Here is a 13,507-nt window from a genome sequence, read left to right as displayed (position 1 = left end):
ACATTTCTATTAGCTGACAGCAGGAGAGATATTAGGGTCTAATCTAAGTGTGGAAGGGACACCTTCCTTTTTTCACGCATGATAGGAGGGTATAATTCATTATGTTACATTAGCTATGTATTGCTCTCCTTATTCATTTCAAATATATAGTTTTTTATATAAGTGTGCTGTAATGTGGGGCTACACTTACATGTATTAATAATAATAATAATAATAATAATAATAATAATAATATAATAATAATAATAATTATTATTATTATTATTATTATTATTGGTCAGCTCAGATACAGGATATCTTAGTTAATATTTTCTATAGATATTTATTTTTTTCTTGTAGCCTGAGGAACTCGTTTATTAAATTCGAACCCATTATCTCTGATACTTATATTTTACCATTTAAAACGTGTTATAGACAAGCATTCGACAGACCCTGATGCTTGATACACTCGTCTTTTTGTATACTGTTTTTAGCCAATAGGTATATGTAATTAATTTCAATAGAATGCCATTATAAACTCTACAGTCTGTATGGAACTCTACGGAACAGCTCTGGAAGTTTTACATAATAGACACACTATATAATCTCAACAGAATCTAGAATATAATCTCGTTTTGTTTATCATACAGTGCGCAATAAAATTGCGCTTTCTGTTCTGCATGTGTTCGAACAATAGCCATTTGCAACCGGTATATGTGTCCAGGGATGTGGCCGCACACTCCTGATTACATTTTTAACATAAAGTTATTTTACTGGCATGAGTTGCTGTTTATTTCCAGTGCTATGAAGAGTACTCGAGTCGTGTTTAATATGATTGGCTCGGTACATATTAAATTAAATGTATTTTTAAAAAAACTGCGCATCAGAAGACAACCACATAAAATGTAATGAACACTGAACAACCTTAGCATTTATTTATTTATTTTATTAACCCATTAAATAAAATCAGCATTATTCCCTCCCTCTCCAGCTACGGGTGACACTCGCTGTTGTATTGCAAATTAATTGCGACACAGATGCAGGAGCGAGCAGTGTGTAGCTTGAGCCTAGCTCTGTGCGCCTCTGTCACACACTCTGAATTTTAACTAGCCCCTTCACGCCGGAGAGCAGGCTGCAGGCAGGCAGGCAGTAGATCCTGTGCGCACTTGCCGTGCAGCAGCAGAGCTGTACCGGCGCGTCAAACATCACTACGGCTTTTTCAGAATGCTAGAACAAGACGAAAAAAGTGGGCACGGAGACTAGGGGTGCCTGCATTCTTAATTAAACAGAATCAGAGATCCAAGTTAGTCATTCTGGAAGCAAAAGCCCCCCCGTAGCTCAGCGCGCACAGGTTGCAGTTGTCAAATCATGTGTGTGTTTCTCTATCTCAACTATTAACAAGTGCTCTGGTGGGAAATCGCTTTCAATTCACAGTCAGCTGCTGAGATACGGCTTCTGCAAATCATGCAGGGACGGGTACTGTATTTTCTACCACGCTGAAGACAATACAAATTCAGGATTATTTCAACATTATTTTTGGTTCCGTACATCAGGCTCCGTCCTCTCCGCACCACCTCTTCAGTTCCGCCGCTGAGCCCGGACCCCAGCCGGACTGTACATTTCCATGCAGCCGCAAAGGTAAGCATGGGAGGCGGGTACGAGTCCGTGATCGCAATGGGAGAGTGTAGCCTGGACATTTGCCTTTATTTGAATCTGCTGTTTTAAAAAAACAATGGATAAAAAATAAAATTAAAAAAATGTGTCAATAACCTTTTATTTCAAACAGCACACTTTCGTGAAAATGTGTCAATAACCTTTTATTTCAAACAGCAGACTTTCGTGAAGATGTGTCAGTAACCTTTTATTTCAAACAGCACACTTTCGTGAAGATGTGTCTTTTTTTGTTGTTGTTCTTTTTCCAAATACTGTGTTTTAATGTTTTTTTTTTTCAAACCTATACTCATTTCTCTTATTAAATCTTGAACTATTCTTTATCACCAAATATTTTAATATTCTAAATAATATATTGGCCTTTTTTTAGAACATCTAATAATAACCGTATTTAACCAAAAGTGTATCTTATTTGAATACATTTTGTTTGAGAAACATAAATATTATTTGCTGTGCTTTAACCAAAAGGCTGGCAATGGCATTTTATGAACACGACAATAAATAAATACATAATAATTATTAAAAATGACTGTATATAGCAAAAAGCAATATGATAAAGATGATCGTTCGACTCGGAGATGTAGCGTTTCATTTGCGGTGTGTTTTCCAATCGCATTGTGCAGTATCTAGAAAGAAGAGTAATGTTCACGAAAGCTTTTTGCTGATTTCCGCGATTGCGCATATTATAATAGTTGGCTGTGTATCTGCTCTTCGTTTATAGCTTCCACCAAACCCCCATGTCAGGTTCGATTTTTCACAGTATTTCGTATTGATATTTTTTTGGAGCAGTGTAACAGAGGCGCAAGAAATAGCGGCGCTGACATAGGAGAACTTAAACGACTTTCCCTTTTTTTTAATTATTGTGTTATTGTTTAGATGTTTGGTCATTGTCTGTCGGTGTTTTGTAACCTCGAATATTTGCGGTTAAAAGGTAAAGGATGGGCACTTGGAAATGTTTTGATGCGAATCTGATCGCTGCCTGTTGGTGTAATTGCATTTCAATTGCTCGGAGGTGGAACCAATTTACCCAAACTGCGATTTTAATGGGCGCTCGACTCTCTTTGGTTGCTCTGGGAAGACATGTGGATTTGGCGTGGTGTAAAGTTGCATTTTGTCAGAAATAGCTGGAGGAGTCTTTCTTCCCAACTGCAGATATTGAAAGCGCCACCCATTGGAAGAATGCTGCCATGCCGGAGCTCAGCTTTATTGTCATTGTATTATCACCTGTCAGCACAGTGGAAACACAATGCTATGTGTCACATTTTAAACTCCTTATTCTAAATGCCTGATAATATACTTTCTATGCGCAATAATATAATAATAATAATAATAATAATAATAATAATAATAATAGATCTGTTTCTAATTCATTCCTTTTGTTTTTGCTATGTGATATTTAGTATTCTTGTGAGAGGAGCATACAGGTAAATAGGTCTATTGCAATGAGCTCATTTGTTTCATGCAGTACTTTGTTGATCTCAAGTCTATTACTCTTGTCTCAGTGGAGATGTAATTGGAATGACTGTGCAGCATTTTCTGTCTCATCTCCAGTGTTGTGTGATTATTATTGAAGTCAACATTTGTGGTATATAAAACATGTGATTATCATTAACATTCAATAGTCGTTACATTTCGGAGGCCACACGAGTAAAGAGGGGTAAAACATGTATTTTTCGTGCAGTACTGTAGAACAGGAACCTCCTTACCCATGTTTTCTGTTTGGCAAGTTCCCCGCCCCTTCAAAAAATTATTGCTGATGTTGATTGAAACTTTATCGCTCAGTCGAAGTGGCAAGAGCTCGCTCGCAGAGAGGAGAGAGAGATTGCGTCGTGTGACGCTCACCGAGGACGCTCACCTCTATGAGATCTCTCCTCGCTCTCTCTACGAGAGAGAGAGATGAGGATGAGAGAGGAGCTCGATGAGGAGAGAGAGAGAGAGAGAGAGAGAGAGAGAGACTCCGCAAGGTCGGGGCGTAACCTGAATCCACAGAGGGGCTGCGGGCAAGGAGGACCGATCCCTATTGGGCAGACTGAGGGTGGGAGGCGCCTTCTTGATTGATTGTATCGATCGATTGTAGGTTTCCCTGTTGTGTTCAAAGAACTCTAAGAATTGTGCGGGTATAACTAAGAACTGTGCGGGTATAACTCTCAGGTGCGTGTCTCTTTTTTTGATCCGATCCTAACGAATGGTTTACTTGCACACCGCACCACCCATCGCCGCTGCCAGTGCTGCTGCTTCTCCCTCGGTTTTATTTTCTCTGATGGAATTACTCCCCGAAGCAGCAGCAGCAGCGAACATCTGTTAATTGCATTTTCCGCCTCTTGACTTTTCTTCTCCTTGTCTTGACTTTGCCAGGGAGAGGAGAGAGGTGCGATCCGGAGCTGGATGGATGGGTATGGGGAAAGGGGCAGGACCCTCAGCCCTGGGAATCGGCCAGATCCTCTCGGTTTTTCTGTGCATCTTTCCTGCAGGTAAGATTATACAACCAGCCGCCTCCTGTGTGTGTGTGTGTGTGTGTGTGTGTGTGTGAGAGAGAGAGAGAGAGAGAGAGAGAGAGAGAGTGTGTTTCTCAGCTAGAGAGGAGTGTTGAAGCGCTCCTCTGCCCCATCCTCTCCCACAGCCCCTCTTCTGCGGGGCTTCTATACAGTACAAAGACTTTATACGTTCCATTACGTTTCTGAAGTTTGAAATAGCGCATCTACAATGTCTTGCATTATTTACTGTGATTGCTATGCTAATTTGAGACTGGGAAATACTGTAGGCTATACAAGCGTACTACATGTTTGTCTTCTTTTACAGTACCGGTTGCTATGATAAATGTAACCAAAAAAAGGCGCTATTAAATATTTGATGTAATGTATGTCTTTATATAGTTTTACAACATGCATTGTATTTTAATGGTTCTATCTGAACTGTTGCGTATTAATCACATCATGTTACAGTATCCAACGTAGATAGACCAGGGCATGTACTTATTTATAGTACTGTACGAGGGTGTAAAATAAATTATACGTTGGAAAGGTACCGTAGTTTAATACACGGGAGGCAGATGTGTAACTAACTGTTTATCTTCAGTTAAATGCGTTTAAACACACTTAAATGCGCAACACACGAAGTGCTCAGTAAACGTGCACACACACACACATACTGCCTTTCCAGAGAGCTAGGCTAACCCTGCCATTGCTCACACATGGCGATAATTACGTGTGAAAATAAATAAATACTCGAATACTTATTTTAAATACTTTATTTTCCCACAAAAAAAATAGTTTCTTTGTTTGTTTTTTTTGTTGTTGTTGTTGTTGTTTTTTTTTTTTTTTTTGCATCATCTTGAAAGCTTCAGGCTCTGTATAGAGCAATCCTGAAAAACAAACTCAAATACGCTATGGCATTAACAGGCAATCGCATTTGATCAAACCCCAGCGTGGGTTAGATTAAAAATAACATTGAAGAACACTGCCTTACGGGATGCAGATACTAGTCACACACTTAGGCGAGAGCTAACATCACGCTTGGTACGCAGCTTCTGAAATGGCAGTTGGGGTGACGTCTTTTTGCTATTTTCCAACACTCCTTTGTACGTTTCTGAAGTGCAAACGCAAAAGAAAGCTGTAAATCTGGCAGTAAAATGCATCTGTTTTCAATGAATCCCCTAGTTTTTCACAATGCTTTTTTGGCAGAAGCGAGCCTGTGCATTCCAGCTCATGTTTTTGTTGGGGGAGGGGAGTTTTCTCCACAGAACGGGTTTTGTTCCTTTCTATAAAGTCTTTAAAATTCTTCTGGGTAAAATACTGCCCTGGCTCCTACAGCACCACTCATGCAGTGGGTTTTGAGTAGAGTTGGAGTTTCCTGGAAAATGCCAAATTTACAGGGCTGCCCTCTCCTAAATAAATCTGCATTACACATTTTTCGCTCAAAGCTAATTTATGTTTGTTTGTTTTTGTTACTCATAAATGCCAACTAGTAAAAGTCTGCCATTATAGGCTCTTAAGTTTTACATTTATAAAGGGCTTGTTTCCTGGTGTCAGCACTGTCATGCGGTGAGCTGTGTCAGTAGTAAAAGTTTAGATTACCACACATCAAATCAACAGGTAGCTGTGTTTGTTTTTGTTTAAAAGCATTTAACTGCTTGTTAAACCACAGCTCAAAACGCTTATTAAAACATAAAAAAAACCCATCTAATTGTAACTCAAAGGCACGCCCTCCTGACCCACACTCTGTTTTGGAATGAGCTTGACTGATCAGTGGAGTGTGTGCAGCAGGCACATGATGCTCAGGACAGGACGGGACACCATGTGTGACCCTACCCTCTGTGAGCCCAAAAGATGTGTCTGTACTGGGACACCAGCCTTTCTGTCAAACAGTACTTTGTTGCTTTGGTCAATTGTGTGTAAAACGAGTCTTTACCTTTGATTAATTGGTTTCCAGTCGATCTGCAGTGCAGCTTTTCCTTTGGCAGTTAATTGACATACAAAACAGAACTGGCTGAAAACTGACCTGCCTTCAAAGAAATGTGCAAACTCACCGGAAAGAAAAACTCAACTTTTTCTTTTTCTAAAATGGCCTCATGTTTGTCTGGTGCCTTGCAGTTTAAGCAGTAAGGATGGAAAATTGTTGAAAGTTTTGTAGATTGTGCTTGTGAAATATTGAGTGTTCTTTGTTGCAGGTCTGCAGAGTTATAAAAGCAGTGAAACTTCCTTACCTGAATTTAGAAAAAAAAAGATGAATCTGTGCTTACAAATTCCATTATATACTTTACACAACTTGAGCTTATTTGCTGAAACAAATTGTGAATTGTTCTCCTATAACAATGTACGCTGTACAAGGAAAACAATATTGAGGGTTTTAAAGGATTCAGACACTCTCAAACAGCACCACATGCTTTGAGTTTGTGTTTGCAAAGTGAAATGGATCTGTGAGTTTAAAAGAGCCTGCATGTGTCCCTTTCTTGGTGTTTATTTTAGATTAAGATCAGTTTATGGGAATTTATCTGACGGGTGATAAAAAGCCTTTTGTTCTTGCTGTGTGGTGGGGGGGGGGGGGGGGGTGGTGGTGGTGGGGGGGGGGGGGGTGGGGGGGGGCATCAAACCGACACTGAGAAATGGGCTCAGAGACTATTAAACACCCTCGTCTCAGCCTTTAAAGAGAAACAAACATTTAAAAACCTGGATGTAAAACTAGTGCTTGTATCCATAAACACTACTGATGAATGAGCTGAAATGTTTGTGTGCTCAGAATCACTGGCACACCACTGTTTTATCAGCCATGGGCCAGGTGCTGTATAGGCTAGCTTTTGCAATCTATCTCAAGACCTTCCAAATATTATGGTTTTTTGATAGGATCTTGAGACAATGCAAGTATATTGTATTTGTAACCATGCTCACAAGCTCCTACAGGCTGCATATGAAGTATCAGGGTGTAAATACATTACAGCAAGGCTTTTTCCTTTAGATTGGTCTGATTAGGAGGGAATGCAATGTTATGTATACATGCACACACACGCGCACACACATGCATAAACACACACACGCACACACATACACACAAGCACATTGTGAAACACTTCTAACCACTGACACAAGTTCAACTTTGTAAAACCCATGGCAATAAATTATAATGGTTATAGAAAACAGATTTCAAAATTACCACCGCCACCAACCAGACAGCTTGGAATTGTTTCTTTAAAAATGCAAGCAAAGTTGGTACCAGACCACTTTTTATAGAAGGGTGTGTTTTTTTTTTTTTTTTTTTTGGGGTGGTGTTTGTCTTGGAATTCTATAAGAGATATCAAAGCAAAGTAGCTGTCACCATTCTGTAGATATCCAGACTGGCTGTCATCTATTTGTTATACACTCATGGAATCTTTAAAAGTGCCATTAATCAGTACAATCTAGCCTGTCCAGCACTACTCAGTAAACTGTGCATTCTGCAATTGGGATAATGTTTAATCAGGTTTGTTTGTCTGCACTGAGCACATGACTCATTTGTAATAGTTAGCAGCTATTGTTACAGGTTACCTAAACAGCAGTGCAGCTTGTTTGTGTGAATCCTAATTCTTTTGGAAAGAGAGGGTTTGTTTTGAAACCTACGGGGTGATAATGCATCCATTCCAATATCCGCTTGATACATGCCTGCAATGACTGGAAGATCTTGCCCAGCGGATCGAATGGCATCGAGTCACACTTTCAACCCTGGTTAGTAATTGAAGTCGCAGAGTATGATTGTTGAAATGCAGGTTTCCCTTAAAGATGGCCCTGGCCTGGGCAGGTAGGTTTTTGAGTCACACAGTTGCTAGTCGTCCCGTCCCGTCCCCGTCCACCCTCCCTTGTTTGCTTTTCAGTGCTTGGATCTCGGGGTATAGCCCAAACCGCTAGGGAAAGAAAAAAAGGATCCTGTTTCTTTAAGAGCTTTCACCCTCTCCAGCCCCGCCGCCATGCATCAGCAGTGAAACTCGATCTAATCCCTTTACACTTGGGTAATTTATTGCTCTGTCGGTCTCCTCTCAATGGCAAATTGCATTGTCTTCATTGAAAGACTTCAGACCAGCCCTCCTCCTTCTTTCTTCCAGACTAGAGTTGAATTCTTTAGTGCCTTTTTTTTTTTTTAGAAGTAGTCTTCTTACATCCCTGGGGGGTTATTCACCAATTTTAGAAGTGGCTCTTTTTGTCATGCAAATGGGGCAGTAATAATCGTCCTATTATTCTGTCTGATTACTTCTGATTAGCAGTTCAAAAAGGAGGGCCACTCAAGAGCCCTGCTATGCAAACGCATAGTGATTTTTCACACTGACCAGTCCGGTTTGGGAATTTGGTTTCGAACTGGAAACAGTTGGGTGCTTTTGTCAAATTCACAAAAGAAGGAGCACAAGGTTTGTGAAAACCCTGTGTCTGTGTTGTTTGTAGCTGTTCCAGACTTTTTAAATGTTAGTTTTTATTAACGCTCGGAGCCCATGCAGATCTGTGGCACCCCCATTGTCATGGAACAAACGAGCGATGCAGCAGCGATTCATTCCTGCACTCTGCTGGCATTGCTTACAAAACTTGGAAAGAGGGAAGGCCATGTATGTAAAGCTGGCCAAACACGTATTAAATACTGATCATTGAAAGCAATTTAAGTGGTTATTATTTCAAGAGCTAAGAAATATCAAACTCTCTCGTTCTTGCTTGTAGTGGGTGTTTTTTGGGGTTTTTTTTTTCCAAATGTAGCTTCACATCACACATGGTTTACATCTACTATTAAGATTAATTTACACAGAATTGTGCCTCTGAGACTGCTGTACAATCCAGTGCAGTAGCTGCTTTGATAAATGTACTTCTTGATGACACAGTTACTGTGGAAGTCATTATTATACTATATCACTCCTTTCTTTTGATAACAGCAATCAAATATTGAGGACAGGATTGCTGAAGGATCCTGTGGTAATAATAATAATAATAATAATAATAATAATAATAATAATAATAATAATAATAATCCTACAGTCACTCCTGTCATATTCCAGCTAACAGAACAGAAAGTGTACTGTGCATCTCTTGGCCAGTGAGTTGGTACATGAAAACAAGTGAAGCCTTGTAAGCAGGGATTGGATTTCACAGGGCTGTACAAGCTAGATTTCACTGATACTGTCCTGAAAAGCAGTTTTAGGACTTCACCAGACTAAATGCACTTCATGGTGTAATAACTGAGGCTTTCAACAACAACAAACAGTGTTAGCTCTCATCAGCAGATGCTCCTTCTCCCTCTCTGGGTGCTAACGGTGTTGTGTGTTTTTGTTCCCCAGTGAGCCTGCAGTGTAAGATCTTGAAGTGCAACTCCGAGTTCTGGGCGACGACATCCCGCACTCACCACTCAGGCCCCGAGAGGGCCCCCGAGTTCTGCACGGCCCTCCGCGCGTACGCCCACTGTGTCCGAAGAACAGCCCGCACCTGCCGAGGGGACCTTGCCTACCACTCTGCCGTGCACGGCATCGAGGACCTCATGAGCCAGCACAACTGCTCCAAGGAGGGCCCCACATCACAGCCGCGCCCCCGTACCTCCACCCCGGACAGCCAGGAGCGCTCCGACAGCCCCGAGATCTGCCACTACGAGCGGAGCTTCCACAAGCACACGGCGCCCCCCAACTACACCCACTGCGGCCTGTTTGGGGACCCGCACCTCAGGACCTTCGGGGACGACTTCCAAACCTGCAAGGTGCGAGGCTCCTGGCCCCTTATAGACAACAAGTACCTGTATGTGCAGGTCACCAACTCCCCGGTCCTGCCAGGGTCCCTCGCCACAGCAACAAGCAAGGTGAGGGCATCACTTCATTGTCCAGAGCATCACAAGGTGCTTTGCAACACAAGCGAACCACCGAATATCAGCAGTGCATTATGCTCAGTGATGTCACAGAATGAGAGAAACACTGAAATTCTCTTTAAGGTTAACAGCGCTATCACAGCATAACAGGTTTTCAGAAGCTATAAATCCATGCAATGAACAAAGCTAACAGGGAGTGAAGGCCAGGCAAAGATCACCAGGACTCAACTCCACTGCGCTACTCAAGCTTCCCATTCAGAACTCAGACATACACTTGGTCCCGGCTATGCATAGTCACTCACAGCATTGAGTAATGTTCTATTTCTTTAACTTGACAACAGCACGGTGTCCTGCAGTGGGCTTTTTTTCTTATGTTTGGAACAGTTCCATAATAGCTTAAGACTTTGTTAGTAACATCAGTTTTATAAATGGAATGCCAGAATTTAAAATGAAGTCATAAATCACTGTTCATTAATCCAATATCAAGCAAGCCAAGACAGTAATGGTACCGAGACAAGAATAGCAGATACCCGCTCTTCATGTCTGAGTTAAGGGCCTGTTATTTAGAGTAAGCTTGTTCACTGACTGGAAATTACATTGTGTGTGCGTGTGAGTATGTGTGTATCAGCATTTGCCTGTTCTGGCTACTATCTGGACATATACAGTCTGTGGAAAATGTTAGGGCATAGGAATGAAATACAAAAACACAGGCCGGATCATCAAACCAGGGAGCTGCGTAGCCCTGCTGAAGTGGTTAATCATAAAGGATCTTGCAGCTCCACTCAGCCCTAGCCCTCCCCTTCACACAGATCAGAGCAAGCCAAAGCACGGCCCAGAGGTCAAACAAGTGACAACGGCCCACTGGCCTCCAAATGGAATCGCAAAACAAGAAATGAACCAAGTCTTATTAAACAGGCTTCGTGCTTTCATTTACACTTTGCAGAGTATTTGAGTATATCGTCTTTGTATCCACAGGCTCTTTGCCATTTTTGGGAATTGCTTAGTTTGGCTTCTTTATGTATAGACACAGCTGAAACAAAATGCTCAGGGATACTGGGCAGAAAGATATGTGTGTTGGCAGACTTTTATGAAGCAGTCAGCTGTGTCGTCTACCTTTCCAACCTTAACAGCAACAAGCCTACTCCCTTGAAAGCACACAGAATCATTATGTTTTGGTACACAATAATAAGAAGACTGCAAGACATCTTCCTGGCCTGCAGTTACAATGAAGAGCAGATTCATTCTGCTTTCTAAAGAATTCTTTCAAAGAAATCTAGCATTTTCTTACCTTGTCTGCATGTTATTCTTATTCTCCTGTGTCTGTTTCCTTATACATTTTCCATGTGTTCAATATTATCTTTCATTGCTCTAAGTTTAAATGCTCTCTGGCTGATTTTACACATTCGTTTTCTGAAACTTGGCCAGGACTCTGCACCGGTACAGGGAAAGTGTGAATTTCTTCCCTGCTGAAAGTTAGCGCAACAGATTTATTTTTTAAAAGTTCACCACGCCGAATCTTACTCTCCTTTTTGTTTTCTGCCACAGCTAACGATCATCTTCAAGAACTTTCCGGAATGCGTCGACCAGAAGGTGTACCAGGCTGAAACTGACGAGCTGCCAGCTGCCTTCGTAGACGGCTCTAGAAATGGCGGCGACCGGCACGGGGCAAACACCCTGCGCATCGTGGAGAAGACGCCCGGGCAGCACATAGAGATCCAGGCCAGGTACATCGGCACGACCATCGTGGTGCGCCAGGTCGGCCTCTACCTGACGTTCGCGGTGCGCATGCCCGAGGATGTGGTGAACTCCACCGAGGACACGGAGAACCAGGGCCTTTACCTGTGCCTGCGCGGCTGCCCGCAGAGCGAGCGCATTGACTTCAGGACCTTCCGGGCGCGGGCAGCAGAGAGCCACGTGGCCGCTGTGGGGGGCAGCAGGGGATCTGTGTCCATGGAGGCTTTCACCTACAAGTCAGCCGTGGTCAAATGCAGGGAGAGACTTTCCGTGGAGGATTTGTATTTCCAGTCCTGCGTCTTTGACTTGCTCACCACAGGCGACGTCAATTTCACCTTGGCTGCGTATTACGCTTTCGAGGACATGAAAATCTTGCATTCGAACAAAGACAAGTTCCACATCTTCGAAAGGACTGGGGACCTGACACCGGGAAACTCTGCACCCGGGAGGCCCTCCACCCCTTCCTCGCTCTCGGCCCTTCACTTCCTTGCGTTACTGCTGTGGATTCAGTGCTGTTTAATCCATCTATAGTGTGGTGTTTACATGAAACTTTGTCATGAAAGCCGCAGTGTGAACCTGCGAGACATGCTCTTCATCTTCATACCTCATACCTCAGTTAACTCCAGGATGTGAAAACAATCCCATTCTCCCAATACATGTAGTTCAAGAAAGAGGGGATTAGCACTGAGCAGAGCAGCACGGTGCATGGCAATGCAGTGCAATGCAACGGGCTCCCGTCTCACTATAGTGATCAACCCAGTCCCAAACGATTTAATATCTATCAACTTTGCCAGGTCATCAAAATCATGGCAACTGCTTTTCTGCAGCAATACTTTACGAATTAATGCACAATTAGTTTGCAAAACAAACACAGAAAAACCAATGCATTGGAGATGACTTTAAATAATTCTGGAAACTCTTGGATGAGATTGCAGGCCCTTACATTTCGGTGAGAATCCACAGCCAAACAACAGTCAGAAAGGTTGGCCAGGTTGTTTGCTATTGAAGATTTGTCTGTTGCAGGTTGCGGCTCCACACAGCAGTCACAGCTCCTTCATGCAATACTGTACATGGAAGAGCCCTGAGGCTGGCAGGGTCAATAGATATTGCTTTGTTTTGCCAAGTTGAACAGCATGGCTATAGATCGGGGTGTCTCAGCTCTGTGTGGGACAGGGTGGCTAGGGTTCACTGCAGTGATATGAGTAAAGGAGGAAAATAATAATAAAAGGTTAAAAGCTGAAACCTAAAAAATAACAACAGGTCTTGATCCCTGCCCACTGCTTTAGTTGCAATACCACAGCTGCCCACTACCATCTTGTGGCAGCACTAAGCCTGTGCAGACTTTGCTAACAGCTGTCCCTTTTCTCCAAAGAGTTCTGTGGATATTAAAAAAATAAAGGATTGGGGCTGAACAGGCCCCCTGATTGCATGTTACACTAATAGTGCTGCTAAACAATGCTGTTGGGGAATGGGAGAGTGAGACACACACATTGTGTTCAGCATCTTCTGCAGTATGGGCTGTGCTTGCTAGCTTGCAACAGAGACACTTGGTGATCTTGGCATTATTCGTATTGTGACCAAAATGGTTATTATATATATATATATCTATATATATATATCATATATATATATATATATCTATATATATACCTAATGCTGCTTTTCCTATGTATATAGCTAATGTACCCCGAGAGGTGTACGACTGTTTTAAAAACCCGCATTCCATAGCACTAACAAGGCAAGTTCTTGTAATGTATGATGTCTTAGTGTTCCTAATCTTTGAATATCTTTGGATCTTTCCTATAGTAAACTAGCTGAAATGTCCGAG

The 13,507-nt window shown here is 42.1% G+C and overlaps 1 protein-coding gene across 2 annotated transcripts; it reads left to right on the top strand.

The window, feature by feature from the left end:
• The first annotated feature begins 1,014 nt into the window (after positions 1-1,014).
• LOC121299332 (repulsive guidance molecule A-like) lies at positions 1,015-13,251 on the top strand. 2 transcript variants are annotated; one of them, XM_041227025.1, is made up of 4 exons: positions 1,015-1,617; positions 4,006-4,121; positions 9,431-9,939; positions 11,491-13,251. In XM_041227025.1, the coding sequence occupies exons 1-4, from the start codon at positions 1,604-1,606 to the stop codon at positions 12,208-12,210; spliced, it is 1,359 nt and encodes a 452-aa protein (XP_041082959.1). In that variant the 5' UTR covers positions 1,015-1,603; the 3' UTR covers positions 12,211-13,251. The 2 variants fall into 2 exon arrangements, with proteins under 2 accessions (XP_041082959.1, XP_041082960.1); XM_041227026.1 differs by lacking the exon at positions 1,015-1,617 and adding an exon at positions 3,635-3,801.
• Positions 13,252-13,507: the final 256 nt, after the last annotated feature.

The sequence above is a fragment of the Polyodon spathula genome, chromosome 24, assembly GCF_017654505.1.
Source record: "Polyodon spathula isolate WHYD16114869_AA chromosome 24, ASM1765450v1, whole genome shotgun sequence".
Taxonomy (NCBI): Eukaryota; Metazoa; Chordata; class Actinopteri; order Acipenseriformes; family Polyodontidae; genus Polyodon; species Polyodon spathula.
This window is presented reverse-complemented; position numbering and strand designations above follow the sequence as displayed.